At 51.4% G+C, this 27,422-nt stretch overlaps 1 protein-coding gene across 1 annotated transcript; it reads right to left on the bottom strand.

Moving 5' to 3' along the window:
• Positions 1-17: 17 nt before the first annotated feature.
• Positions 18-27,018, bottom strand: SMG5 (SMG5 nonsense mediated mRNA decay factor). The gene is made up of 22 exons (XM_065902069.1): positions 26,797-27,018; positions 23,235-23,333; positions 22,585-22,708; positions 21,823-21,979; positions 19,853-19,942; positions 18,595-18,684; positions 17,805-17,883; positions 13,963-14,088; positions 13,789-13,857; positions 13,120-13,328; positions 12,329-12,466; positions 11,578-12,177; positions 9,907-10,082; positions 8,736-8,811; positions 8,126-8,301; positions 6,968-7,126; positions 4,076-4,135; positions 3,586-3,745; positions 3,098-3,188; positions 2,199-2,273; positions 1,627-1,765; positions 18-1,445 (listed from the first exon to the last, which is right to left on the bottom strand). The coding sequence occupies exons 1-22, from the start codon at positions 26,868-26,870 to the stop codon at positions 1,362-1,364; spliced, it is 3,051 nt and encodes a 1,016-aa protein (XP_065758141.1). The 5' UTR covers positions 26,871-27,018; the 3' UTR covers positions 18-1,361.
• Between the last annotated feature and the right edge of the window lie 404 nt (positions 27,019-27,422).

The raw sequence follows: 27,422 nt of genomic DNA, 5'->3' as shown, positions 1-27,422 counted from the left end.
GCACCAGGAGACAGGCAGGGCTTCAGGGGGTCTTTATTAAGTGATACTTTAGTCTCAAGTCTCTGCCAGGGACTGGAAGTGGGAGTGATCCCACCCCCCTAGGCTGTCCCAGACTTGCCTTCTTAGAGGAAGGATGCAGGAAGCCTGCTGTCCCCTGAGAACAGCCTGGGAAGCTGGGCTAGTGCTGGGGTGGGGAACAGCAGAGCTGAGACCCCCCACCCTCAACCCCCAGCCCATGCTACATATGCAGCCCGAGGTGGGAGGGGCTGAGGCAATCCTGGCCAAAGCCTCCCTCGTGCAGTCTCACTCTTGTGGCTCCACTCACTGCCCTGAGCTATTCATGATCTCTGCTCTCACATTTACCTTGACATGCCAAAAGCTAGCCCCACGCTCAGCTCCTCCAGGCCTTCAATCCTGGGGAATGACAGAAGTAGGGAAGCCCACTAGTGCAGAGGGCACCCAGCCAGGCAACTTCAAGGGGCCTCTCCTTCCTGCTGCCCATCTGAGTGCAGGCCCCTCCCTCGATAGTAAGCGGGGTGGTGGCCTCAAACTTGGCCCCCCTCTCCTCTTTCTGGCATCCCACTCTGTCCCAGCCCAGAGCACAAAGCGCAGTGACCAGGGGCTGGGGGGCACGGGAGCCCTCCCTGGCATACAGGCCAGACTGCTTGCGCTGCTGCGGGCCTGCTCCCTGCATGGGAAGCTAGCAGAGGGGGGGCAGGAAACGAGCGGGGCGACGGTGTGCAGCCCCCGCAGCAGCAGGAGGGGTCCCAGCCCTGCCCTGCTCTCGGTGCCAGCAGCTCCAGGCCCCTCTTCCTTATGAGACCTCAAGGCTCCAGAGCTGCCCGTCCCTGCAAAGGGGGACGAGAGGGGCGGGTGGTCCTTGAGGAGAGGAAGGGTCTGCAGAGAACCACCCAGACACCCGGTGTTACCCAACTCTGCCCCAGGCCCCGAGGGCCCCAACTCCCGGCACCACCCACCCCGCGTCTTGGGTGAGGAAGCGCCCCTTCTGCTGTCCCTTCCCCTCAGAGGTCCAGGAACCACTCCAATGAAACAGACGCCGCACCTGCCACCTGCCCCTGGGGAAAGCAGGGGGCTGAGGCAGGAAGGCTGGCTGGGCGCCCACAGGCCTCTCCTGCTCCAAGCACTTTCCTTGCTTTCCTGACGTCGTCTTGGCAACAGTGGGACCCCGCCCTCCCAGCTGGCTCCTGGGCCCTCCCTGCAGCCCGTGTGCAGCTGGGCTTCCTTCCTGCGTGCGTGCGTGAGTCTGCGTGTGGTGGGGTGACTACAGGTGGTGGTCCTGGCTGCCAGGGAGGGCAGGAGAGATCTGGAGTCAGCCCCGCTGCAGGGCCCGGGGGCCAGTCTCAGCCAATCTCCTTCCACTGCTTGTAGAAGTCCAGAACATTCTTGATGTCCACACTGGCATGTGCAGCGGCCTGCAAGGCTGCCTGTGGAATTGGGGGAAGGACAGATGGAGGAGGGCCCGACCTCCTAAATTACGGGACAAGTCGTTGAGGGGCTGGGGAAGGGGTGGTGGAAGAGGAAAAGTGCAGCTGGCTGGTCTGAGGAAGTCAACTTCGGTACCTCTTCCCCATTCCACTCTTCCCCGCACATCACCCTGTGACCCACCTGCATAGCGCCTGAGAGCGTGCTAGGGTTGTCCAGTGGAAGGCCTGTGATGATGGTCACCATGCCACTCGGGTCCTCTTCACCCGCCCCCTGGGCCAGAGTCAGCTGTTTGCAGCTGTCCAGGATCTTATAGAGTGTCCTGGAGTGGGAAGGGGAGGGGGAGGAGGGCTAAGTCCCAGCATTAGCACAACCTGAATACCAGGTCCCCAGGGCACAGGGGAAGCTGGGATGAGGAGGGGCCCAGGAGACAGCGAGAGCTATCAGGCAGCTTGGAGCAGTGGCTTCTGGAAGCCGGCCTGGAGGCTGTGCTCCAGGAACTAGGCAAAGATACGGTGAGGGAGGGCCCTGAGCCCAAGGATCTCAGGGCCGCAGGGGCTCCAGAGCTGGAGTGACTTCTCACTCCCTCTAGGGTGAGATCTGCAGAGGCACCTGGCAGGCTGAGCCTGGCCCCAGGCTGGTCCTGCTGCCTGTGACTGTGACTCTGGCCCTATCCCTCTCTCCTGGGGCATGCCCACAGAGGAGCAAGGCGGGCAGCGTATCTGGGGCTCTAGGGGCGCAGGTGGAAATGTTACCAGGCATCAGCATCCTGCCTCTTCAGCTTATGCCGCTCGAAGCTCTTCCCCGCCTCTCTCTGGCAGCGAATGTACCTGCAGGGAGACGGGAAAGTGGCAGTGGTGGGGGTAGGGGTGGGGGGGGGTGCCCAGCTCACACAAAATGGGCCCTTGTGGCAGAGACCCTGTGTCAAGGGAGGGGAAGGGGCGTCTCCTACGTCACAGGCCCGTCTGGAGCCATTCTAAGTGGCTGCCCAGCTGCTGAGCCCTGCTTGTTCCTCCTGATAACATCACTTCTTTGGTTCCTCCCTGGGGAGGAGCTGGATCAGGAGAAGCAGCAGATGCTTTTCAAGTCAGTGCTTCTGGAGACAAGGTCCAAACAAGAAGGCTTTGTGTGGCTTCCTGGCCAGGCAAGGGCAGATGCAGAGGAGGGTGGGCCAGCCAGCAGAGAGCGGGGAGCTTTCTCCCTCCTCCCAACACCCAGTGCCTAGTCCTCTTCTGGCCCCAAAGGCCAGAAAGAAGGGCCTATGCTGGGTTGAGCACCCACACGCTGCCACCCCACCCCTCTGAACCGTGGGAAGCCCCTGGTCAACCTGATCACCTAAAGAAAGGAGAAAGTCCTGCAAAAGCGCCCATGGCTTGAGTTGGGGGCTTGCTCCCCTCTCCCCACTGACACTGATCTCATGTTTGCCCCACAGGCAGATGGACAGCAGGCCAGTGCTCCCCAGCAGGGCTCCTGGTTCCTCCAGTCATTGTTTATTTCAGCACTTACCCCCCTCACTAATAGTTATATCCTCGGCCTCCTTCCCAGGCCGTGAGTCAACTGTGGGCAGGGAGCACAAACATGCATCTTACACAAGGACACACAGGCATCTGTGCTGACCTGCGCTCAGCACAGCTCCAGCCAGGCCTGCACTCACCTGTTCCCTTTTTTAAACTCTGCCTCCAGATATCGGATCCCATCCCGGGCCCCTGGGTGCTCCTTCTTCAGCAAATCCAGGCCATCGATCACTGGCGGACATGGTGAGGGTGGGGGAAGGACGAAACGGATGAGCTACGGCTGCTGAGACGCGGGCTCTGCAGAAGCGCCTGCACTCGCTCCAGGACACACTGCAGCCCCCACAGGAGCCCTGAAGGTCTGACTGACCTCCTGCCGACAATGCACTTGGCAATTTACCAACTGCTTTCCCTTAGATTTTCTCACCTGCTTCTCCCAACCTCCCTGTGAGTCAGGGTTTGACAGAGATTGTCATGCCCCCTTCACAGGTGACATGACCAAAGTTGAGAGAGGTGGCTGGACTTGACCAAGGCTGCTGTGTGTGAACTGGGTCCAAGTAAGGGTCTCTCAATCCCAAGCCCGATTCTCTCTCAGCCACACTCTGTGCCCCGACCTCTCCAATACACTTACCTGTCCTTGGGATGATGACAATGAAGCGGCCACTGGTGGCCAACTGGCGGATGACAGGGAGGTGGTGGCAGAGGGCCTGGGTGTCGGGGACGAGGTAGGGAGACATTGCTGACTGTCCCTTGGGCTGCTGCAGGCTCCCTTCCAGCTGAGAGACCTCGAGCTGTTGAGAGAAGGCAGGGTCGGGGGGGAGCTGCGTGCGGGCTGGTGGGGGGAGAATGCTTCTCAAGGTGGCTCTTATGGGACTCCTGCTGCCATCTCCTAAGAATGGCCTCAGAGGAAGAGTAGATAGGAACAAGGGTTAAGAGGAAGAGAAGGAAAAGAGAGAAGTGGAGGCGGAAAGGGAGCACGGAGGCTCAGAGACAAGGCAGCGGTGGAGGGCAGTCTCTGAGGCTGTGAGGGTAGTCAGGCCAGGTGGGGGGCACGGGGGCAGAGAGGGGCTTCAGCAACAACGGGTCAAGAGCAGCAGCAGTGCTGGGCCCTGGCTTCCTACCTGAAGTCGTAGCTGGGCCATGTCTCTCATCAGCCTGTTCCGCCGCGCTTCCTCCTGTGCCTACAAAGGGGGAAAAGAAACAGGTGTTAAGCCTGGGACAAGGAGGTGGGGGATATTTCTTTCTCCAGTGATCAAGAACTCCAACAGGGATTCCTCGGGTCTGAAATAGGTACAGCCTTATATAAGTTAACTCTCTGTATCGCTCCCGCTAAGTGAGGGGAAGGTAGGCGTGGGAGACAAAATACCACTCTGGTGCAATCTGAACACATCCCATTAGCAGCCCACGCCCCCAGGGAGAAAAGGCGGGGACAGCACCTGTCAGGTCTCACCTCTGCACCCCCTCCCAGAGAACACCATCCATGCAACCCTTCACTTTCTATCACCATCCACTTGCAAACTTCTTCCAAAATCTACAGCTTCAGCCCAGACCTGACCACTCCTGAGTTCGAGATGTATATACCCAACTGCCTACTCGACAGCTCGATCTGCTTCTCCAAAGCTGCTTCTAATCCTCCCATGTTCCCCAGCTTGCTAAATAAACCACCATCTGTCAAGTCAGAAAGCTAACCAGCTTTGACTTTTTCCCTCTCTCTCAGCCCCAGAAGTTATCAGGCTCCCAGTCCTGTCGACTGTACCTCCTTTAAAAAAAAGAAAAGTCACTCACATCCCTTTGCATCCTTCTATTTTCAAAGCACAACCCTGGCCTAAGCCAGTACCCCCCACCTTGACTACTTGACTATTAAAACCACCTCCTTTCTGTTCTCTGCCTCCAACCCATTATCTCTGCTGACAACCAAGGCAATCTTTCAAAAACCATCTGTGGTCCACCATGGCCCTGACCAAAAGTCCTGTGATGGTATTCCTTTGTCTTCTAGATGAATATGGTCTAAAGATGAAATTAAGAATGGGGACTTATTCTAGAAGACATGGGGGGCCACTAAAGACTCTTTGATGAACAAACTGGCATCATCAGAGTGAGGATTTAAAATAGTAACCTATTTTAAACAGGATGTAAGCCTCCTCCTGATCATGAGAAGATGCCAGACAAAGCCACGTGAGGGTCACTCCACAGAACAGCTGACCAGTACTCTTTAGAAGTGTCAAGATCATAAAAGACAAGGAAAGACTGAGGAGACGTTAATAATCAAATGTAACGTGGGATCCTCAGAAAAAAAAAGAGATCTGTAGGAAAACTAGTGAAATCTGAATGAAGCTTGTAGTTGATACTACTGCACCAATCCTAATTTCTTAGTTTTGATCATTATACTATGGGTCGGAAGTGTCCACCTCTTACCCACCTCCAGAGTGTCCCCTTCGAGAAACGCTGGTAGAGAAAGGAAAGAAGGGAGGCAGAAAACTGGGCCCGTGGGGGAAAGAGCGGTCCCTGACCCAAGCGGACACTAGAGTCTGGAGAGCAGGAGTGGTGGCCCACCTGGCCTGTGGAGAAGCTGAGCTCCCAGAGCAGTTTAGAACAAGGACAGGAGCCAGGTCTTTCCAATCCCAGGGCCCTGGCTCAGCTGCCCACACCTCCCTCTGACACTCTGTGCTTCCTTGCCTATAAAATGAGGATGCAAGCACCTGAGGTGTCACATGCAAAGCAGCTCTGCACATGGAAACCTCGATAAATGATGGGAGGTAGCAACATGACAAGGAGCACGCTGCTGCCACCGCTGGGGACTGAGCCCCTCGGGTGGAAGCCCTGCCGCAGGTGGAGCAGGATGCAGTCCCAGCAGGCAGTGTGGCCTGGCTCCAGTCTGGCCTGTGGTGTCTAGCAGCACACCAGAGGGGCTCTCAGGTATTCCCCGCTCCCCAGGAGGAGTCTTCAGGAGTTCTAGGCCAAAGGAAATGCCTGCAAACACTACATTTTCTGAAGCTGTGTAACTTCCCCATAATTATTTCTGTAACCCGCCTTGTTTTCCCCTATGGAATAGGAATAAAAGTTTTAACACAAAAGGTTAGTTTTTAAGAAAATGTGCTTGCTTATAACACAGCAAGGAAGGGAGTTTCTGAGGAGCCAGTGCTCCTTCCCATCTGCAGGAAGGGGGTGCTAGAGGTGGGGGAGCCTGTGGTTGGGGAAACGAAGAACACAGGGGAGGTGACTGGCTTGAGATGAGGAAGAACTCCTGGGCTTGCCAAGACACGTGAGTTGTGTCTCCTGTGCCAGACACCACCACCCCAAACATTCCGGGGTCACTGAGCTGGGGGAGGACAACATGCCGGGCTGTGCAGGCCCCCCTGCAGAACCCGGATCGCAACTCACAAAGCATTAGCGCCACAAGACACAGGCCTGTCTCGTCTGAAGCTCTAACTCCCCGGCCTGGGCTACTGATACAGACCAGATTCTCAGGAAGTATCTGCAGAAGGAATGACTGAATGGAAAAGAGATCACACAGGTCACCTCCTACTCTTTGGGGCTCTTGTGGGATGGGAGGTTCCTGCATGGTGTTTGATGCAGGAACCTTAGTCAAGGAGCATTTGCTGAGCACACACACTCCACAATACAACATGCAAAGTGCCTGACATTCACTACCATGCCTTAGTCACAACAACCCCATAAAGCTGATTCTACAATTCCTACGTAACTGATGAGGAAACAGGTTTAGCAAGGTTAAGAGAGTTGCTCAATTCAGACTAGGAGGTGACAGAAATGGCCCTCAGTCCCCAGTCAGTCTAGATACAGCGGTGCCAGGCTGCCCCTGCTCAAAGCACCTCATTCCCTACCTGCCCTCAGCTCCCTGCCTGCCCTCTGGTCTCCCTAGGCTCCCTCTCCGCTGCCCTGGCCCCAGTGACCAGGTCCTTCAGTCAAGGGCCACAACATGTCTGCGCCTCTGACCGTAGTTTCTCAGTGAGCCCGTGGGAGCAGAGCGGACAGGGAGGGGCAGCCTGACTCACCATGCGGAACTGGGCCTGGGCCTGCTGCAGCAGGCTCTCCTGCTCGGACTGGGCGATGCTGACAAAGATGCCGACTTCTGCGTTGAACTGCAGGATGCTGCCTTGCAGGCGGGCAACAAAGTGGCCAAAGCTGCGTATGCAGCAGATACGCACGACTGTCTGCAGAGACATGGGAGCCAGCCTGGCTGAGCAGCGTCCTCCAGGCTCACCTGCCCCGCCGGGGCTCCTCCTGCCCCTCCCCGCCCTCCGCCAGGCCAGCCCCCTCAGCAACATGGGCTCCCTGCAAAGGCCTGGGGTGTGGAGGGAGAAGAGCACCGGGGCTCAGAGCCTGTAGCTACCAGGAGAGTGACCACGTGGGGGAGACGCCTCAGAGGGACTGGAGAAGCAGCACTCAGGGCTGAGAAAAGAGATAAGGCCACATGCCGGGAGACATGAGACCTGGGTTCTCACATCATCTCTCTCCTCTAGGGCTTGATCCTAATGTGTACAATGAGAGGACAAACTAGATAACCATTTCCAACTTATGCTTTTGGTCAGCAAAACCCTTCTTTCCCAATCAAACAAAAATATTATCTAGAGTGCTAAAATATAAAACAGAGTATAAAGCCAACCTGCTCTGGTTGGAGAAGGAGAAACCAAAGGGGGGGTGTGTGCAGTGTGTGTGTGCATGCGTGCGCGCGCCTCTGTGCATGTTGCTGGCACACCAGGCCACTTGGCTTCCCTCTGCTGCCCCCAGATGGCCCATGTGGTGACACAGATTCAAAGGTGAAAGTCACTGGACTAAACGGATAGCACATTCACTTCCAGCTCCAACTTTCTCTGTTTGCTGGTCAGCTTAGAGTAGGCTGGGCTCAGAAGAAAAAAGAGATCAATAGAGATTTTAAAGCCCTAATAATTGACTTGTTCTGTCCTCTCCAAAAGGTGGGGAAAGGGGAAGGTGGCCTGTTCTACAAAGGGAGACACTGTGGATGGACATGCTGCCAAGAACGACAGCAAGCCCAAACGGCTCGCTGAGTGACAGAGCTGCAGCCAGGGACAGGCCCCGAGTCTGGAGGGAAGGGCTGCCAGCCTGCCCCACCCCCACCCCCAGCCGGAGCTCCTGCTTTGCTGTCGAGTCTTCAAAAACAAAGCCCGTGAAGTGAGGGATGACTGCCTCACCTCCTCTAAGGTGCTGAGCATGAGCCGATCTGTGTCAAAGTTAAAGCGTCTGTGGGCCGCCCGGAGGGGAGGCAGGTTGCGAAGTGCCATGTCCTCTGGGAGCAGCAGGCTAGATGGGAGGTCAGGCAGTTCACAACCTTCAAGAAGCTCCTGGACCTCAGGACACAGGGCCAGGCCTGGGGAGAAAAGAGGACCGTGCGAGCCCTGCTCTGTGGGAGCCCCCAGTCAGAGGGACACAGTGCTTCCCTCCGGGAACTCCCAGGTAGGACACACTCCGCGGACAGAAGGTGGGGAGACATGGGGGGGAAGGAGAGATGGTCCACAGGGCCGTCAGGCAGAGCTTTAGGAGACCAGAACTGGAAGGGCCAGAGGACCGCTCAGCAAGCACACTCCCTGGGGGCCCAGGCCACCTGCCCACGGTGGGGCAGTGTGGGGGCAGGAAACGAGAGAAGCCCAGACCACAATGACCGCTGTGTGTTAGGCAGGTGACACAGTGAATTGCATTAACCTCTTTACCCTAAGCGCCAGGTTACCAGGATGCGGGGTGGGGGTGGGGGTTGTGGGCCAGTGAGGGAGAGGGGAAGGAGGGCAGTGCCAGGGACTCACTCACCAGATTCTTGAAGTTCACCGGCAGCTGGCAACAGATTCAGCAACACAGACAGGCGGTTCCACAGACTTTGAGAGCTCTTGAGAGAGAGACAGAAGAGGAAGCCTTTAGCTGGGGCAGTGCTGGAGGCTGGCAGTGAACAAGAAAACCACTAGATTTGGGAGGTCTGGGGCTATGGTCACATGCCTAGAAGCATTAAAAAAAATTAACATAAGGGGGGCTTACAGAGGACTTGGAAAACAGGGAGGAATGAAGAAGGGCAACCCTGAAGCTTCAATGAACTTTATCACCAGTTGAAGGCTTCATGAAAAGGGAAGGTGTGAAACCACAGGAAGAACTCTCTGGTTCTTGACAGTGGGAAAAGTTAGAGCACTGGAAGACGTGTCTCCGTCTAGCACAGACTTCTTTCAGCCCTCCAGGTGCGCACGCTGGGCCACCTCTCTGGGGCTGCGGCCTGCACCGCCATCTTCACTGCACCGCCCTCGATGACTAAGAGTGACTAACGAGCTGTTGCCGGGCGCAAGCACATGCCCCAGGCTGTGCCTGGCCCCGACCTAACTCTCTTCCAGGGAAGAGGGCGACCGACAGGGAAAGGGTCTTCCACAGCACCGAGGAAAGTCTCAGAACACCGGAGGCGTGAGATGAAGACTCTGAACCTGGGACTGGAAGGAGAAGGCCGCCAGCCTCCACGGGAGCCCGCCTCTGACGCTGCTCACTCCAGCAGTGTCTGCAGAGCCCTCTCTGAGCCATTTCCCTGCCCGTGACAGCTGCGCCTTCTCTCTGCGTGCTGTCACTGCCCAGCCCCCTCTCCTTTCTCTGGGTGCCGATGTTTACCTACCAAGGTTAGCCCCCGAACATGTGTTTTCATCAACATTACTCTCTATAGCCGGCATTATGCCTAGGGCTGGGGACACAAAGCCGAATAAGCAGCTCTCTTACTTTCCCAGTCCACAAGACTTGTACCCCAGCCAAGGCCACAGGCTCTGTGAGGGCAAAGGTCATGCCTAAGCCTTGCCTGTAAAAAGCATTAGGAGCCAGCATAGAACCTGTGCTTGACAATAACTTTTGTCTTGCCCAGCCCAGCTGAGGGGACTCCCACACCCCATCGCGGCTGGCCCAGCCCTCCCCTCACACCCTGGGAGCTAAAGAGGGCAGCGGGTGTGGAGGGACGCACCTGCGCACACACAATGATGAGGTCGGGGTTGGTCCGCAGCCAGTCCAGGAAGACTTTCACAGCAGGGAGCAGGCCTTCGGCCATTAAGACCTGCAGCTTCTCCTGGATGCTCCGCTCATTCCGAAAGGAGCGCCCACTGGACTCGCTTCCCTCCGACTCCGAGCCCTCTTCAGAGGCTGGGAGTGGGAGACAGATAACTGGGATGAGCAACTAGTAGACACATGGCAACAGACTTCGGCTCTCTGAGAGGAGCGTGCCCCCACCTGCCTGGACTCTTGAAGAATTCTGATGCGAAAAGAGAGGAATGAGATTCCAGCCCGACTTCTCCTGGTCCACTAACTGACTGCTTTTAAGCAAGAGCCTGGTGCCTTTTAAAACACGAGCTAACCTGTGAGGTCTACAGCTACTCACTCAACTGACATCTGTGACATGCTCATTCTGTGTGAAAGGCAGGGCAGACAGTCAGAAAGGAGCTACAGGTAGGGTGAGAAAGGGTACAGAATTTAAAACTACTGCCAGCTCCCAGCTCTTCAAGCCTGCGGGTTAGAACACCACTCAGGTCACAGTCCACCTCTGAGCACCAGCTTCCTCATTTCTTTCACTCATTCAGTATTTCCTAAGTCCCAGCCCTGTGCCAAGCCCTGCGTTTGGTAATAGGGATACAGCAACAGACAAAACACGGACTGCCCTGCCCTCAAGAGGCTCACGGTACTGGTGGGCACACACACAAGCCAACGGACATCGTCACTCGAGTGGGAAAGGGCTGGGACCTGCGAAGGTGTAGAAGCTACAGGAGACCACAGGAAGACGACCCTTGGAGGACTCCCAGACCAAGTGACTTATAAGCCAAAATCTAGAGGTCAAGTGAGAATTAGCCAAGCAACACACTCAGAGCAAGGGAGGGACAGTGTGTTCCAGGATAAAGGAGCACTGCACAGAGGCTGAGCAGGACAGTGTTTAGAGCAGGGGTGATGACGCTTCCACCACAAGACTGCCGTGGGGACTCCCCTGGGGGTCCAGTGGTAAAGACTCGGTGCTTCCAACGTAGGAGGCACGGGTTCAATCCTTGGCCAGGGAACTAAGATCCCACATGTCACAAGATGTGGCCAAAAAAATTAAAAGACAAAACAACAACAACAAAAAACTCGTAAGAAAAAAAGACTGCCGTGAAAGTTAAATAAGACAAGACCCTAAAAGTGCAGCCTAGTGCTTGGCACAGCGTCCACGCCACAAATGCTTGCTGCTGCTGACCAGGTGTTCCCTCTGCACCTCAGGGGAAGGCCCTCAGGAGAAGTGTCCTGTTCTAATCTACCTGCCCCACTAGTGGGTGCTGGTTTTTCTAGTTTCCAGGAGCCCTGGCAGGACCTGAGACACCACAGGAAAAGTTATTGCTACAGTGTTGTGTGGGGAGGAAAGCCCCAAACCCATAGGGCAAAGTGGGAGTGGGAGGAGAATACAACCACAAAATCAGTTGGGAGCTGAGAAGGAGGAAGTGAGCAGGAGAGGTGATCCCCAGGAAAAAGCTCCTGGGCCACACAATGGGCAGAGGCCAGAAGCAAGGCAGCAAGGGTAGGCATGAGAAGTATTCAGAGAGAAGAGCAGCCTCTCTCAAGTGAATGCTGACAGTATAGGTGTGGACCAGAGCAGGACAATGGAGAGAGGCCCATGTACCTGGCTCTGACGGCTTGTCCACATCTCCATTGACACAGCGCCTGAGGCTGGTCGAGGTGGGCGCTTCGCTGGTGGGCTGGAGAAGCAGGTTGCTGAAGGTGGGGGCCAGTCGGAAGCAGCGTTTGGTCTGGAACATCTGGGTGGACATGGCTTGTAGGTTGCTGGCAATGCTGGCCTCGCTGGGGCCCAGAGGCCCATTGAGGGACTCAGGAGCCTCTGACCTGGCCCGAGATGGCTCCAGGGCTGGGGACCGTGTCCCGTCCTCATCCTCCATATCCTCCAGGTCTGATCGGGACTCTTGACTGTTCATTTCTGAATCTGTCTCAGCGTCAAAGGCTGTTCCCCCACCTTCAAGACTCTTGTCGGAGCCACTGTCCGAGCCCTCACTGGCCCGGGTCGAGTCATGGCTTGAGTCTGAGTCAAAGCCTTCACTCAGGTCACTGTCATCACCTGCCTTGGGTGGGTGGCGGCGGCGGCGGAGGCAGGAGAGGCGGGAGAACTTCCGACTCTTTCTGACCTCGCCCTCTGGAGGTACTACAGGAGGGGGCTCAGGACCTGGCTCCTCCTCCTTCTCCAAGGGTTCCTTGGACTCTGGCTCATCTGTGGAGAGAGGTCGGTCAGCACTGGGACACTGACAGGTGCTCTTTGACAGCACCCCCCTCCCCATCTCCGCCGCACCTATGTTCCCCTCCCGTGATCCCCATGACCCATGCTAACCTTTCCACAGCCATAACCTCCCCCATCCCTGCACCTGTGCCATCGCTCTGGAATGCCGGGACGGGATTCTCGCCCTCTTCCAGCTCAGCTTGCAGCCGTATGTTGACATGATTGACGAGGTGGGAGAAGAGGGCCAGGGTGAAGGCAATGGCTGCACTGTACTGCTTGGATCCTAAACCCAGGAAAGTCAGTGTTAGGGGTTCAGGGCCCCGAAGAGTAGGAAGCACCATTAACTCCAACCTCATCTCACCTGTTCTCAACCCTCCCAAGGATTTAATTACCTCTAAAAACTTTCTCTAAGGTAAAAAAAGATTTCTCAGGTCTCTGCACTCTCATCCTGTAATGTGGAATGTGCCAGCTCATCCTGCTTCCTCTTGTCCCACCTCATCCTCCCCAGCTGATGCTTTCACGCAGGCCCCTCCCCACTCCCCAAGCATGTTCACACCCAGTCCTGTCTCTCCCTCCCTTCCATCCGATCTTGCTCTACATATACCTCTGGCACAAACTAACTGCCCCACCCCCACTGCCACCAAGTCTGAATTCCATCTGGATCCATAGTTAAGCATCTCAACCACTCTGTCTGCCTTGGTCCCAGACAAGGGCGCTTGTATCTGTGTGTGTGGGAGGGTGAAGGGGATGGGAATACGCTGTTGCCTTTGTTTGTTCACTAGGAGCTCCTTCAGGGCTCTCTCCTACAGCCAGGCAGTGACGCAGGTACTGAAGGGACTACTTGCAGAAGCAACTTTATGGATAAGGAGCTGCAGAAAAGGGTAGTGAGGATCCCAGAAGCCAGTGGGACAGAAAAGACGGACATAGGAGAGTCACCTGCTCTCTTCAAGCTGTGCACCCCCATAAGGCAGATGATGACCATTTGAAAGATGAGAAGGTCCGGGAGGAAAGCATATCCACTCTCATACTCCTCCTCATCCTCACTGGCCAGGCTGAGGTTGGGTGAGGAGGGCAGGTAGAAGAGACAGAGGTTGAAGTCCTCCAGGACTGATTGGCAAAGTGACGTCAGCTCTGAGTCCACGGAGCTGTGGAAGGGCAGGAGTCATGGGAGGTCAGTGATGGGGGCTGGGGCAAGTACAAAGAGCTGGGAATACAGGATTCAGAGAAAAGACTATGGGATCCTACAAGGGAGACTTCAGAGAGGAGGAGGGGGACTCAGTGCTGGCTGATCTCTAAAGCAGACAGAATAACATGGGAAGGGCAGACATACAGTGGAAGGGATGTGGGTGGGCTTCCCATTCGGCCATTCCTTCAACTTCCAGTAAGCGCCCAATCTGCCAGAGGGTGAGTCACCCAGAGAATGGGCATGGAACCTAGGGTGAGACAGTGAGGGATGCCGAGGAAGGACTAACCAGCTAGAGAATTTCCAATCGAGAGACAGAACTCACCAGCCCACTCCCTCCTCTCCAAGTCCCCTGCCATAAAGGAGCCACTGGGGATGGGGCTCCCAGGACAGAGTTCTTGTTCACATGCTCTTCTACTCACCTGCTTTTGGGCTGCAGGAGGCTTTGCAGATACATAAAGTTCACCAGCAACCTCTTAATGTCTTTACATCTGAAATGAGAGGAGCCCAAGGTAGATGGTGAACAGCTCCAGAGTCCCTGTGGTCCCACTGTACCAACTGCAGGAAGACCTCCTCTTCCTACAGGCTCCACTCACCGCTTCTTGCTGGGAGAGAGTTTCCGAGTCTCGCACTTCTTCAGCTGGTGGTACATTTTTGCTGCCTTGTCATACAGCCGCTTGAGGTTTCCATAGGCCCCCTCAAAGGACACTTCCGACTGGATGCTAAAGGAGACAGAGGTGAGCTACTGAGTCTTGGCAGAGGAGGAGAAGGGAAATGTCAGTCTTCCAGAGATTTAGAAAGCACTGTTTTTCTTTTTTTAAATATTTATTTATGTACTTGGCTGCTCCAGGTCTTAGTTCTGGCATGTGAAATCTAGTTCCCCAACCAGGGATTGAACCCGGACCCCCTGCATTGGAAGTGTGGAGTCTCAGCCACTGGACCATCAAGGATGTTCCAGGAGCACTGTTTCTAGTAAATATAGGCTGCCCCCAGCTGCCACTTTCACGTACAGACTGAGGGTGAAAACTATCTTTCCTAGTAAAAACACACACATACAACTTTCAGATTAATCAGAGTAATGATAACATCTGTATCTCCTCTGCATCCAGATATGGAACAATTAATCCCATTCAATGTTACAAACATAACTTAGTTACCATCGCTGAAATACACTATTTTTATCTTTTTAAAAGCAGAGCACTTAATGGGTAGCATTTTACAAGCATTAAGGATATTTACATATATTATTTTAGCTAATCTTCACAATATTCATTCAAATGAAAATATGTACTGAGCACCCCACTCTGTCAAGCACTGTACCCTACTACTGCCCACATTTATATAGACAAGGGAATGAAGCCTGAGAGATCGAGTATAATGCAAAGGTCACACAGCTAAACATAGTACAGCTGAATCTCCAACCCCAGTCTGCCCTACCACAAAGACTAACAGCATGCTATACTTTTTTGAAATGTCTTTTAAAAATTTTTATTATTTTTTTCCTCTGGTCATGCCCCACAGCATGTGGGATCTTAGTTCCCCAAACAGAGATCGATTCTGGGTCACTGGACCACCAGGGAAGTCCCTGAAACATCTTTTAATTATAAAAAGCAAGATATAGAAAAAGAAGAAATACATGTTAGAGGTGAATTAAATATAGCTATAAATTTTTGATATTCCTTCCACTGAGAAGTGGGTTCTACGTCACCTTCCTTTAAATCTTGGCAGGGGGTGGGGGTGGGAGACAACAACTATTGAAAAGCTTTGACCAAGAAAATATTGTAGGAGTGACTCCACCAGTTTCCAGGCCCAGGCCCTAAGAGATTGGCAGACCCTAGTTTCAAGTTTCTAAGATCACTATTTGCTGTTGGGAGTCCTGAGCCAAATATGTAGGAAGTCCATCTACCTTGAGGAAGGTACCACATGGAGAGGCTCCAAGACTAAAGGGAGAGGGAAACGGGTCCAGATAAGCCAATTCTCCAGACATATCAGACACCAGACCAGCCGCATACCACTGCCTGACCCTAGACAATGCCACCAGGAGGAAGACCACCAGGCTGAGCCCGAGGCACATGCCGAGCCCACAAAACATGAGACGTAACTGTCTAAGCATAGTAGGAGAGGACCTTAGTGGGCACCTCCCAAACCCGGATATATTTGGCTCTCTCTGCAAGTGACTCCCACTAAATCATAATTATGAATGTGATACGGGATCCAGGACAAGTAAGGGGGCATTCCCTGGAAGGCATACAAGGAATGGGAAAGATGCAATGGGAGGGTAGAAACCTGGTAATTATATGCAAGAATAAATACACAAATAATAAATGTGGGAGAGGGTGGAGAAAAGCTAACCCTGTTACACTGTTGGTGGAAATGTAAACTGGTACAGCCGTTATGGAAAACAGTATGGAGGTTCCTCAAAAAACTAAAAATAGAGGTGCCTTATGATCCTGCAGTCCCACTCCTGGGTGTATGCCCAGACAAAACAGTAATTCAAATAGATACATGTACCCCATGTTCGTGCGTGTGCACACTAAGTTGTTTTAGCTGTGTTCAACGCTTTGGAACCCTATGCACTGTAGTCTGCCAGGTTCCTCTGTCCATGGGATTCAACAAAGAAACACAAGAATATTGGAGTGGGTTGTAATGTCTTTCTTCAGGGTACCTTCTTGATCCAGGGATCAAACCCACATCTCTTACTTCTCCTTCATTGGCAGGTGGGTTTTTAACCACTAGCGCCGTATCAGCACAATTTACAACAGCCAAGTCACGGAACAACTTAAATATCCATCTACAGATGAATGAATAAAGATATGGCACACATAAATTAGACTATGTGACAGACTACTACTCAGTCATAAAAAAAAGAATGAAATAATATCACCTGTATGTGGAATCTAAAATATGCCACAAATGAACTTATCTATGAAAAAGAAACAGACTCACAGACCTAGAGAACAGAATTGTGGTTGCCCAGGGCAAGGTGGGGAGGGATGGATTGGGAGTTTGGGGTTAGCAGATGCAAACTATTATATGTAGAATGAATAAACAACAAGGTTCTACTGTATAGCACAGGCAACTATATTCAATATCCATCCTGTGATAAACCATAATGGAAAAGACTATAAGAAAGAATGTACAGGACTTCCCTGGTAGTACAGTGGATAGTAATCTGCCTGCCAATGCAGAGGATGTGGGGTTTGATCCCTGGTCCAGGGAGATTCCACATGCTACAGAGCAACTATGCCCTTGTGCCACAACTACCGAGCCCACACACCTCAGAGCCTGTGAGCTGCAACTACTGAAGCTCACACTCTAGGGTCCAAGAGTCACACCTACTGAGCCCACATGCGGCAACTACTCAAGCCCATGCACCGAGAGACTGTACTCCACAACCGGAGAAGCCACCGCAATGAACAGTCCAGAACTGCAACTAGGGAAAGCCTGTACATGGCAACAAAGACCCAGAGCAACCAAAAATAAAATTTTTGAAAAGGTATATATAATACATTCACTTTGTTGTACAGCAGAAATTAGTGCAACACTGTAAATCAACTATACTTCAATTTAAAAAAAAAAACAAAGAATACAGTGGATGGGAGGCCAATCTGTACTGATCTAGACAAGGGCAAATATTTGTTGATACTGGAAATATGTTTCCTTGATCAGGTGAACCAGGACCACAGGTTGGAATTCTACGGCAGAATTAGGTATTATAGTTTACACTATAGTGTAGTTGATCATTTAAGCTATAAGACCACCTTACTCCCTTTGGGCTTTGAAAGCCAATTCACTATGTAACTACTGAGAATGATTTGGCTTCTCAAGTAGACTTTGGCCCTGATAAGGTGGCAACAGTGAGTTTCCTGGCAGTTTGTCTCACTAAAATTTAATCAAAGGCTTTCTCATTTACCTATCAGTCTCAGGTGCATTTGGTTATGGTGACTTAGTAAACTAAGTCTAACCAACTCTGGGTGCCCTGAAAAAATTGTGTTTTGTTGTTGTTGTTTGATTCTAAGAAAAAAGAATGAGATCCAGGTAAGCAGTAATCCACCCTGCTAAACTGATCCCCCCCATGCTGTCTGTCATCCCTATCACTTCAAGACACTGAAGCTCTACAATTGTGAAGTTCTTGTCAGAGGTTACTTTGGTAGGATTTTACCAACTATATCCAATTTATCTCCTTCTTCAGGAAGGTAGCAATCCTGTTAGCTTTCATGATAGCAGATAGCTACATTAGCTGCCCAAGTACCTACAAATCCAGGTGGCTGTGTGAAAAGCAGCAGGGCTGGCAGGATGCAGGGTCCCTGAGGAGGGACTCCCTCAATCTTACCATTCTGTCTATCCTTCCCAGGAGCTAGAGAAGGGAAAGCATAAGGAGAAAAGCGAGCAGAAACTGTGCAGACGTGAAAGCTGGGGAGAGCGGCCAAGGACTCACCAGCGCAGGTAGCAATACATGGCTTCCACATTGTAGTACTTGCTGCCTGCAAGGGTGCCCAGCTGGTTGAAGGGCATTCCTGGAGAGAAAGAGGAGTCACACAGCCTGTGCCACAACACTCACTGAAAGCTGCCCGGCCCAGCCCACGCTGAGCTTCAGAGAACTCCTGTCAACAGTGGCTCTGCAGGAGACACCAGTCTCTCAGGTGATCAGCAGTTAATCTTGTTCTTCCGGAGGGTTACTGATTCCAGACTCCCGTCCTATCAGGCTAATCCCACCCGGCCCTCAGGGATTCAGCACTGATGGGTGCCACCCTTCAACAGCAGCTGTGGCTCTTCCAACGCTGAGACTCCGGGAACCCTCCCGATCTCAGCTCAGTCTCTTAGCTCTGAGTTCTCCTTCTGACATGCTAATCCCCATCTCTTTCTGTAATTTAGCCTTATCCCTTCCCTCACTGTGCCTCCACAGTGGCAGCTGAAGCACAGTCTCCTCTCTCTACAGACACCAGAGATGAGGAAGACATCTTCTTTCCCTTCTTTTCTGTCTCCCTCCCTCTTAGTTCAAGACTCTCCCATTTCTCTTCCTCTTCCACCATCTTCTGAGTGTGCGTTACTTGGGAAAGAATTCAGAACCAAGGTGAAGCAGGAAAGAACTGAGGGTGAGGGGGACCTAGGGGGAACTGAGTGTGCCTGCCTACCATCTCAACACTATTTTCCTCTTAGAAAATGCTGCTGGGTTGGGAGGCCCCAGTCCCAATCCACTTACCAATCTGAGGAGGGGGTCCACTTACCAATCTGAGGAGCTACTGACAGGGCTTGGTAGTAAAATCTCTCAGCTAGCAGTTCAGTGTCTACACCAGCTAGTTCATTCTGATAACGTGCTGTAAGAGAGGGGGAGGAAGAAAAGAAACACGGTAATTCCATGCTTCAGAAAGTACCTCCCCTCATCTGGAAGTCCACTCTAGAGAGCTGTAATAGGAGCCTGGGAGGAAGATACCTGAGCTAGAAGGCAGGCTGTCTGGGTCTCTGGCCAGTTGGAAGTCTACATGACTAGCAAATTGTTCAACTCTCTCTTCCTTGCTGGTAGGTCCAAAATGTAAAGAATATTTAGTGTTTGTAAAGAGGCTCTTCTTGATTATCTCTTCCCAATGAAGGGGAGCTACAGCATATATTAAAGCTTGAAATGACTTCTGATATTTGGTTCTGGAATTCAACTGCTCACTTCTAGAGAGAAGATATGACTAATGACACCAGGTCAATCTACTGTGAAACAGCTGATTCTGTGTGTGTGTGCGCACACCTGCATCTGCTCACTCATGTTCCACTTTTTTTCAACCCTATGGACTACAGCCCACCAGGCTCCTCTGTCCATGGAACTGTCCAGAAAAGAATACTGGAGTGGGTTGCCATTTCCCCCTCCCTTCTCGACACAGCGACTGAAACTACGTCACTTGCATCTCCTGCACGGTAAAACGGACTCTTTAGCACCTGATTCTCCCTGTGCCCCTGCCTGTAAAGGGTCCAGGAGTGGGATAAGGGCAGGGAGAGGCACCTCAGGTCAATTACAGATAAAGCATCCAAAAGCCACACACCAGGAGCCAAACAGGACTAAAGATCTTTGTCTATCAGGATTAGCGACTCAGGGGGCATAAAGCAAGAGTCCTTTTCCATTCTGAGATACATACTTCAGGTAGGTAAGTTCTCCCTGAGGTCTAACCGCAATTCCCCTAGGAATCTATGAAGAGAAAACTCCAAAAGAGAAAGACATCAAATTAAAACCTTCCGAACTTACTACTAAAACCAGGTTATCACCCTGACTTTCTTAAAGCACAAAGACATTTTTCCCTTCTTGCATTCACTCATGCTTTTTGACTCATGGAAGAACAGTGAAGAGAAGGAAACACTAAACAGACTGGAGGGAAAAAGTTATCACAGTCCAAACTACTCCTCCTGCCCTCCAGTCGCCTAAAGGGTGGCACCAACAATTTGAACAGCTAGAGCTTGTCCTGGAGCCCAAAAGAGAGAAAAATGAAAGGTTCTGATTCTTACACAAGTCCCCCAGGTACACCAGACATCGGTGGCATGCCATCTGCGCCCAGTCCATCTCCTTCCCTGAGGCAGACACTGGCTTCTTACATCCTGAGAAAGAGAGAGAGAGAGGTTTATAAGCCCATTCCTCTGACCTTACTTCTGGAAAACATCTTTCCTAGGCGGAGAATGGAAATCAAGAATCCAGGTCTAGTTTTGGAACCCGGCCTTATGGGGCAGAGATGACGCCCATCCAAGACACAGGCTCACAGGTGGACAGAGGTAGGAACACAGAGGCTCATAAGTAGGAGTCATTCACAGGACAGGAAGGAACTGGAGGAGATGGTCTAGGGTCCCCAACCTAGGACAGCTGCCTGGGGAAAGGTCATGTGAAAGGTCATCACAGGAAGGTTACTTAAAGGGAAAAAGAGGTAAAGTCAAGTGTAAGTATAGCTGTGGCTGCCTTGGGGAGCCACTCCTCACCTAAAGGTAAAAGGTAAAGATGGGAAACTTGCCCAGGAAGAATGGCATATGGATGAGGCCAAAGGAAATGCTCCTGGCTTCTGCCTGGTGGCGGAGGTCACGGAGAAGGCAGCCTGTTGAAGAGCCTGTCCATGGAGGAGACTTGTCTGACCTGAGGACAGGTGGAGGCCAGAGCCACAGACGCCTGGGCTCTCACCTCTGCCTTTACCCAGGCAGTCCTGGAACTTCAAAGAGCTTCAGCTATTTGGGAGGCAATTCTCCGATGGGCTAGGTACTGATCTGAGTGTATCACAAGGCCAACTGAAGTGATCCTCAAAGCAACCCAAGGGGTAGTTACTCTTATTACTTCCATTTCACAGCTGAAGAATTCAAACTCGCATAACAGGTAAGTGACAAACAGAGTTGGGATCCAAATGACAATCTGGCTCCAGAGACCATCCACTTATCCCCTCCATTCTGCAGACACTCTCCTAGGTATGCACCTCCCATTCTGAGAAGCCCTTCCTAATATTTACTATAGAGACGTTGCTGAGTTGGCTGAATGAGAAATATCTATAAGGAGATAAAGTTGTTTGGGGAATTAATTCTTTGAAATAAGGGTTAGTCATCTTCGTTCAGGCTATGGACCCTCCTGGCAATCTCATATGACACCTGTGAATTCTGCCTTGGATTAACATTGCTTTATTTTTGGCCGTGCAGCTTGCAGGATCTCAGTTCCCTGACCAGAGATGGAACTCAGGGTCCCGGCAGTGAAAGTGCTGAGTCCTTACCTCTAGACCACCAGGGAACCCCCCCATTGTTTTGTTCTTAAGTGTTTCAAATGGATAGAATAGAGTGCCTTCTGAGCAGAGAATGCTGCCACACAGTGGCACAGACATAACCTCCATCTCTGACCCAGAATGTCTTTCTGCTGGTGAGGGGAGGGGCAGGGGGCTGGGCGAGGGCAAGGGGTATGAAGAGCAAGGGGAGTTGGAGGAAGAGGGAAGAGGGAAGGAGTGCCAAAGGACAGTCAAACTGAAGAGAAAACCACCAACTAGAGAAGGAGGTTAAACCACGGCTCCAGCACCTCGGAAATCAAAGAAATTTGCACTATCTTGAAAGAATGTCCATGATTCTCCCAATATTTCTAAAACTGTAATACTTTCATCAAATACTAGGAAACAATCTCTAAAGTTAAAAGAAAGTGCCAGTCAAATCCAACTGGGAGAAAAAAAAAGGTATCAATATCATCTTCCAGTGCCAGACTTTCTCTAGATCATGCCATCCCTCCCCCTGGCTCTACATTGGTCTACAACCCCAAACTAAATAGGACTCTCTCTTTCCTTAAGATCTTTACCCCAACTCATATGCTTATTTGGTTAAATCTAAATTTCATGAAGCATTTGTATGTCTTCTAGAATCCTCACAGCCTGGCTGGGTCACAAGGTACATAGATACTGAGGGATAAGAAGGCCAAAGTAGAAGCAAACCAACTTGTTCCTCCAGCCCACCTTTCAGATTTCACTGACCTATGAGGGGGTCGGTGACATGGGTCCAGTCGATGCAGCATTGCAGTTCCAGCTGGTAGTGAGACTGGATATAGAGAAGGAGATGCTGGTAGAAGCCAATACCAGCAACCAGGTGTGTCCTGTAGGCACATTCCAAGGTACTCCGGCTGTGGATATGCTGGAGATTGGGAAAAAGAAGGGGCCAGTTAAGCAGAAAGATCAGAGTTCTGCTCCTCTGTCCCCTAATCATTTTTATCTCACTGAAGAAATACACTTATCTTTTTGGCTCTAGAAACTGGATAAAGTCTGGAACTTTATCCACCTCTCCTCTTACTCATGAGTCACCCCTATACCCTTAGATCTCATTCTCTGGTCTCCCCACCTGGGGTCAGGGTCCCCTTCTCTCCTAATCCTAATTCTATATGACTCCCTCCCTCCTTTCTATCTCTTCCGTGATATCCCCACCTACAGCCATGCTCTGGGCTTCTTGCCTAGCTGTCTTTTTGTTCCTTAGCTTCCCCTCTTCAGACAAACTTCTTTCCAAGCTCTATGACCTCCCCTTGAAAAGCAAAAGTTGCTCAATTGTGTCTGACTCTTTGTGACCCCACGGACTGGAGTCTGCCAGGCTCCTCTGTTCTTGGAATTCTCCAGGTCAGAATACTGGAGTCGGTAGCCATTCCTTTCTCCAGGGGGACTCTTCCCAACTCAGGAATCCAACCCAGGTCTCCTGCATTGCAGGCAGATTATTTACTGTCTAAGCCACCAGAGAAGCCCTCCACTTACCTTTTTGTTAGTCTTGATAAGCTGGATAACTTCATAATATACCTTTCTCCACAGTAGCTCCTCAGCCTTCCTCCCATAGTCCACCGGGTGCAGGAACATAAGCTTGACACAGAGCTCACGCAGCCTGTGAGGATGTGGAGAAGCATAAGAGGGACTGGCCATCCCTTGGTGGGGGACACAAGAATTGAGGGCAATAAGGCACCTGACAACACCCCAACTGACAGACGTCTGTGCCTCCCATTAGACATCCAGGCTCACTCAGCAAGACACAAGACAAGCAGTCCTAGAAGGCAGTGGAGCCCCAGAAGACACAGGTAGGAGCAGTAAGAATCTTAACAATCTTCATTTTCTTCCCCTGCACCGTTCTCTCCTTTCTACTCGGCCTCTGTATCTCTTCTTTCTTTCCTTCCTTATGCAGTATAGTCAGCTCCCCCAACTCAAACACCATTCTAATGGCACCAGTCTGTTAGATATAGAAGCTGCAGAAAGTGAGGCATCCCCTCTCCCTCTTAGGAAGGCCAGAGATGTCACAGACCATTTATGTACCATGAAGTCAGGAGATAAGAGAGAACATGTCTGTTTATGACAAGGTTTCAGGTGGAGAGGAAAAGAGAAACTCTAAGGATGTGTAGTTTACAGTCTCAGCTTACTTGTTCCTCAGGCTAATGTTCTCCGGTTTGAACACTTCTTGATAAGCGGTTTTGTTGCAAAGGATGAGGTCAAGTCGATGCACAGCCTCCACCACAGCCCTGCAGGGAATTATAGGCAAAGAGCCCTTGAGCCATGCATATGGTCCATATTCTGATCTTACAATAGCTACAGAATTAGGGGTAAGGAAACCAAATGGCTGCAGGTTAAGCTCCAATCAAAAAAGATGAACAGAGCTTCCATCTTGATACAACCGCCCCCTCAGAAGATGTCTGGCAATGCTGAAGACATTTTTGATTGTCACAACCTCGGGGAGGGGAAGGAGAGGCACTGCTATGGCAGTTAGTGTGTGCTGCTAGACACCCCACAATACATGGGACAGTCCACCATCATAACTGTCATGCTAACTGTCAACACTGTCAAGGTAGAGAAACTCTGTGATATGGGAAGGCAGGCTCTCTCAATGGAAAGAGCATAGGTTCTGATGCCAGGCAGAAAATCTAGGGTTTGAATCTGGCTATGTCTCACTAACTCTATAATTTTGGGTGAAATTACCTAACTTCTTTAAGGCTTAGTTACCAATTTATAAAAATGGAGATAAGAGTAGTTACCTCAAAGGGCTGTTGTGAAGAGTAAATGAAATAATTTAAATACAGCACTGGTATATAGTGAGCATTTGATATATATTGGTGAAATGAATTATTATTATTGTTAAAAAGCTGGCTTATTATCAGACATAAAGGAAAAGCATTCCTAACACAAAATTCTTTTCTGCAATAATGGGGTAAGAGAAAGGGGAATGAGAGTGTCCCTGAAGTTCTTAAAGTCTCCTGGATTCTGCTGAAGGAACCAGTTGTTTTAATATAGAGTGTAGTCTCTAGAATCAGATAGTCTGGGTTCAAATCCTAGCTCTACTTCCTACCAGCTATAGAGTCCTGGGTCAAGTATTTAACTTTTTTATCTCAGTTCTCTCATCTATAAAATGAGATTAGTAACATCACCTATCTTGTGCAGGTTAAATTAATTAATACATAAAGCATTCATAACAATGCCTTGTACACAGTAAGTGTTTAGTAAGTACTGGTCTTCATCCTGAGGAGGATATTCCAGGCCTTAAGAGAAAAGTTCAAGGCAACTCTGCAATGAATGGCCAAGAGGTACCTAAGTAAGTATCATCTCTAGAAGGGTAAAACCCAGAGGATGACAGACAGCAGCTGTGAGAACAGATGAATCAGGCACTGCTCTTGGACACAAAACAACCAAAAAATAGTGAGTTACAATTCCTAAAATAGTCCAAAACTGATTCAGAATACTGAAACGTGCTCCTGGGCCAGGGAAAGTGGGCCACAGCAGGCTAGCATCTTGTGGTGGCTCAGTTGGTACCCCTAAAAGCTGTCCTGTACTTGGTGAAGTGATCACCAACACCCAGCTGAGTGGGTGGGATGGTAATCAAGGCCTTCTCAAAGACAGTCTTAAGAGACCAGCATTTCTCCAAACACCTCCTGGGCTGCCTAGAGATGGAAGCCAAGCTCTTTTAGCCAGCCAGGCCCTCAATGCCAAAGGCATCACCAGGCAGCCATCTGTAATATGCCAGTTTAGTCCCCAGGAAAGGGTCATGCACAGATCTAAGGTGGTGGGGCTGGGGGGGGGGGGAGGACTCCACACTTTCTTTTACATTTCCCATCAGACCATAAGCTCCTCCATTAAATTGTAATCTCATTTAGAACAAAAACTACAAAAACCAGTCTTGTATCTCATTCATTACTGTAATCTTAGGTCATGACGCACAGTGTTAAAAAAGAAAAACATGTTTAAAAAAATTTTTTAAGTCGTTAAAATTGGCCTGATTGGCACTTGCATCCCTTTCAGCATCCCTTTTCCAGCTGCCTTTTCTGAGGGGCTTCAAACATTTCAGAATTTCATTTCTATACACAGATTGTGGGAATTACCCAAATTTACAGAAGCTCCAATGCCAGTTTCATAGTCCAACAACATATTTACCTTGGGCCCAGAAATCAAACCTTCTTCCCCCAGTTCTTCCCACCAATCACCACTGCTATAATAAACAATTAGAAAGAGATGTGCTGCCTCGAACTGCCACCCTACCCAAAGCCAACAATGCACAGTTACCGGCAGAGAGACCCCTGTGCACACATGTAAGCCACACATGCAAACGTATCAGCTTACGTCAGTCAGTTCTGTGAGGGCAGTGGCTTGAGAAAAAAACAAGCTTTGAGAATGATAAGGATGACCAAAGCCACTACCAAAAGCTGGAGACAAGTGAGGAATCTCACAGACACTGCCCACGCTCTGTCTGACAGGCAGCATTGACACTCGGCGGCATGACGAGGCACACGTGCCACCCCAGTCTCTTCATCCCCCCGGAGACTGCTTGGGGCAGCCCACAGTGCGAGCCCAGAGGCTGAGGGCTTGGATCACTTTTCTATTTTTGGAGCAGCCAATACTCCCCTCTGCCTTCTGGCTTAGGAAGCCAGACCAGGCAGGATGCCTACCAAAGGGAGGAAAAGACAACATGCTCTTGACTCTTTCACTGCCAAGATGGGGCCCATGGCTCTGAAGGTAGTCTTCTCATGCAAACACCTCTGGTTCCAGAGCCTCAGCCAAATGAAAACCCCAAACTCTTAACTTCCTAGTAGAAAGCGGGAAAACTCAATTTGGTCTCTACGTGTCATTCTATTTTTGATCCACATCCAGAAACCATGTTCTAGCTGCCCCACACAAAAATATCCTCCCCTTAGGGCGGGAAATGTTCACCCCGGTCTGTTCCCAACAGAGGGTTGAAAGGCTGAATGAAGATGTTAAGGAGCGTGAGTGGCACTGTGAAAATGAGAAACCAGGAATGGAGTTGCCTGGCAAGAGACTGCAGTCATGAGGCTGGAAGGAAAGCAGGACTCAGGAGTCCGTCCCCAGGTGCCCGGAAATGGGCTCCGATGACCTACGAAAACTCTGGACTCAAAGTCCTTCACCTCCCGGCTAGTCCAACACAAATACTCTTACAGCCTCTTTATTTTCATTCAGATTCCCAAAACCTGGAGCCCTAAGTGACCTAAAAGCCTATCACATCCAGATCTCTCCTTTAAAGGATGAGAAAACTAAAGCCCAAGGTCACACGGCGAACGGCAAAGCAAAGACCTCTCTTGATTTCAGTCCAGGGTTCTTCCCTGTAAATCCTTACAGGGTTCTAAGCACTACTCCCTTCCGGGTTTTTCTCCCATCTGTGACCCCACCCTCACCTTCTCAACTCCTGCAGTCCCCAATTCCCACCTTCTTACCCCAAATCCGCAAAGCTCGGTGCCCGTCCCAAGCTCACTGCGGAAGAGATTCCCTCCACGTGCTTCCCTCCCAACCTCCCACCCACCCAATTCCTTCTTTCAGCTCAATCCCAGGTTATGGGGCCCCGCCCCCTTTGCTCCCTCCAAAATTGCACCCTCTTCACTCACCCATACCCCAGCCCGGCACCGGAGCCCGCCCGTCCGGGAGGCCCCGCCCCTCGCTGTCCCCCACTTCCCTTGGCGGCTGCACTCACGCCGCGGCCCCTCTCACCGGTAAAGCCGCTTAGTGTGGAGGACCTTTGCTTCGGGCTCGCTGCTCTCCCCTGTAGGGGGGCCTTGGCTCATGATGCCCGGGCCTAGGGGCGGCTCCCGGTCACAGGCCCCCGCCACCCACCGCTACTGCCACCACTGCTGTCTCCGGCCGTAGCCGCAGCCGCCGCCGCCGCCGGCCCTGCTCGGCCGCCATCGCTCTGAGGCGGCTGACCGCGACAGCTCCTCCTCCGCCTGCCAAATCTCGCGATAGCAGCTGCAGGTGGTGGGCCAGTGGCCTGCTGCTACCAAATCTCGCGAAACTCTTTTTCCCTCCCGGGAAGTTGCCAGAACTAACTCTGGGCAACCTGGCCTTTTTCCGGCGTCGGTGATCCCTTGCGAAAAACTTTATTGACACAGCTGCCAGACAACAAGCAGTGGACTCTGCGGCGACGGTGCTGAGGCTAAGCTGGATCTGGACAGATGGGCTCACAGCTAGGAGCATGACTTTGCTTTGTCCGACAGTGGTCATTTGGCCCATCCGTTTGAGCCGAGCCTCTTTCAGATTACTGGATAGAATGATTCTAATTCTCCCCCTTTCCCTATTAAACAAAAAACGTGTAGATGAAAAATTTCTTGGAGAGTCAA

The sequence above is a fragment of the Muntiacus reevesi genome, chromosome 1 (genome assembly GCF_963930625.1).
Source record: "Muntiacus reevesi chromosome 1, mMunRee1.1, whole genome shotgun sequence".
Lineage (NCBI taxonomy): Eukaryota > Metazoa > Chordata > Mammalia > Artiodactyla > Cervidae > Muntiacus > Muntiacus reevesi.
The sequence above is the reverse complement of the archived record's forward strand: the minus strand, read 5'-3'. Positions and strand labels throughout refer to the sequence as shown.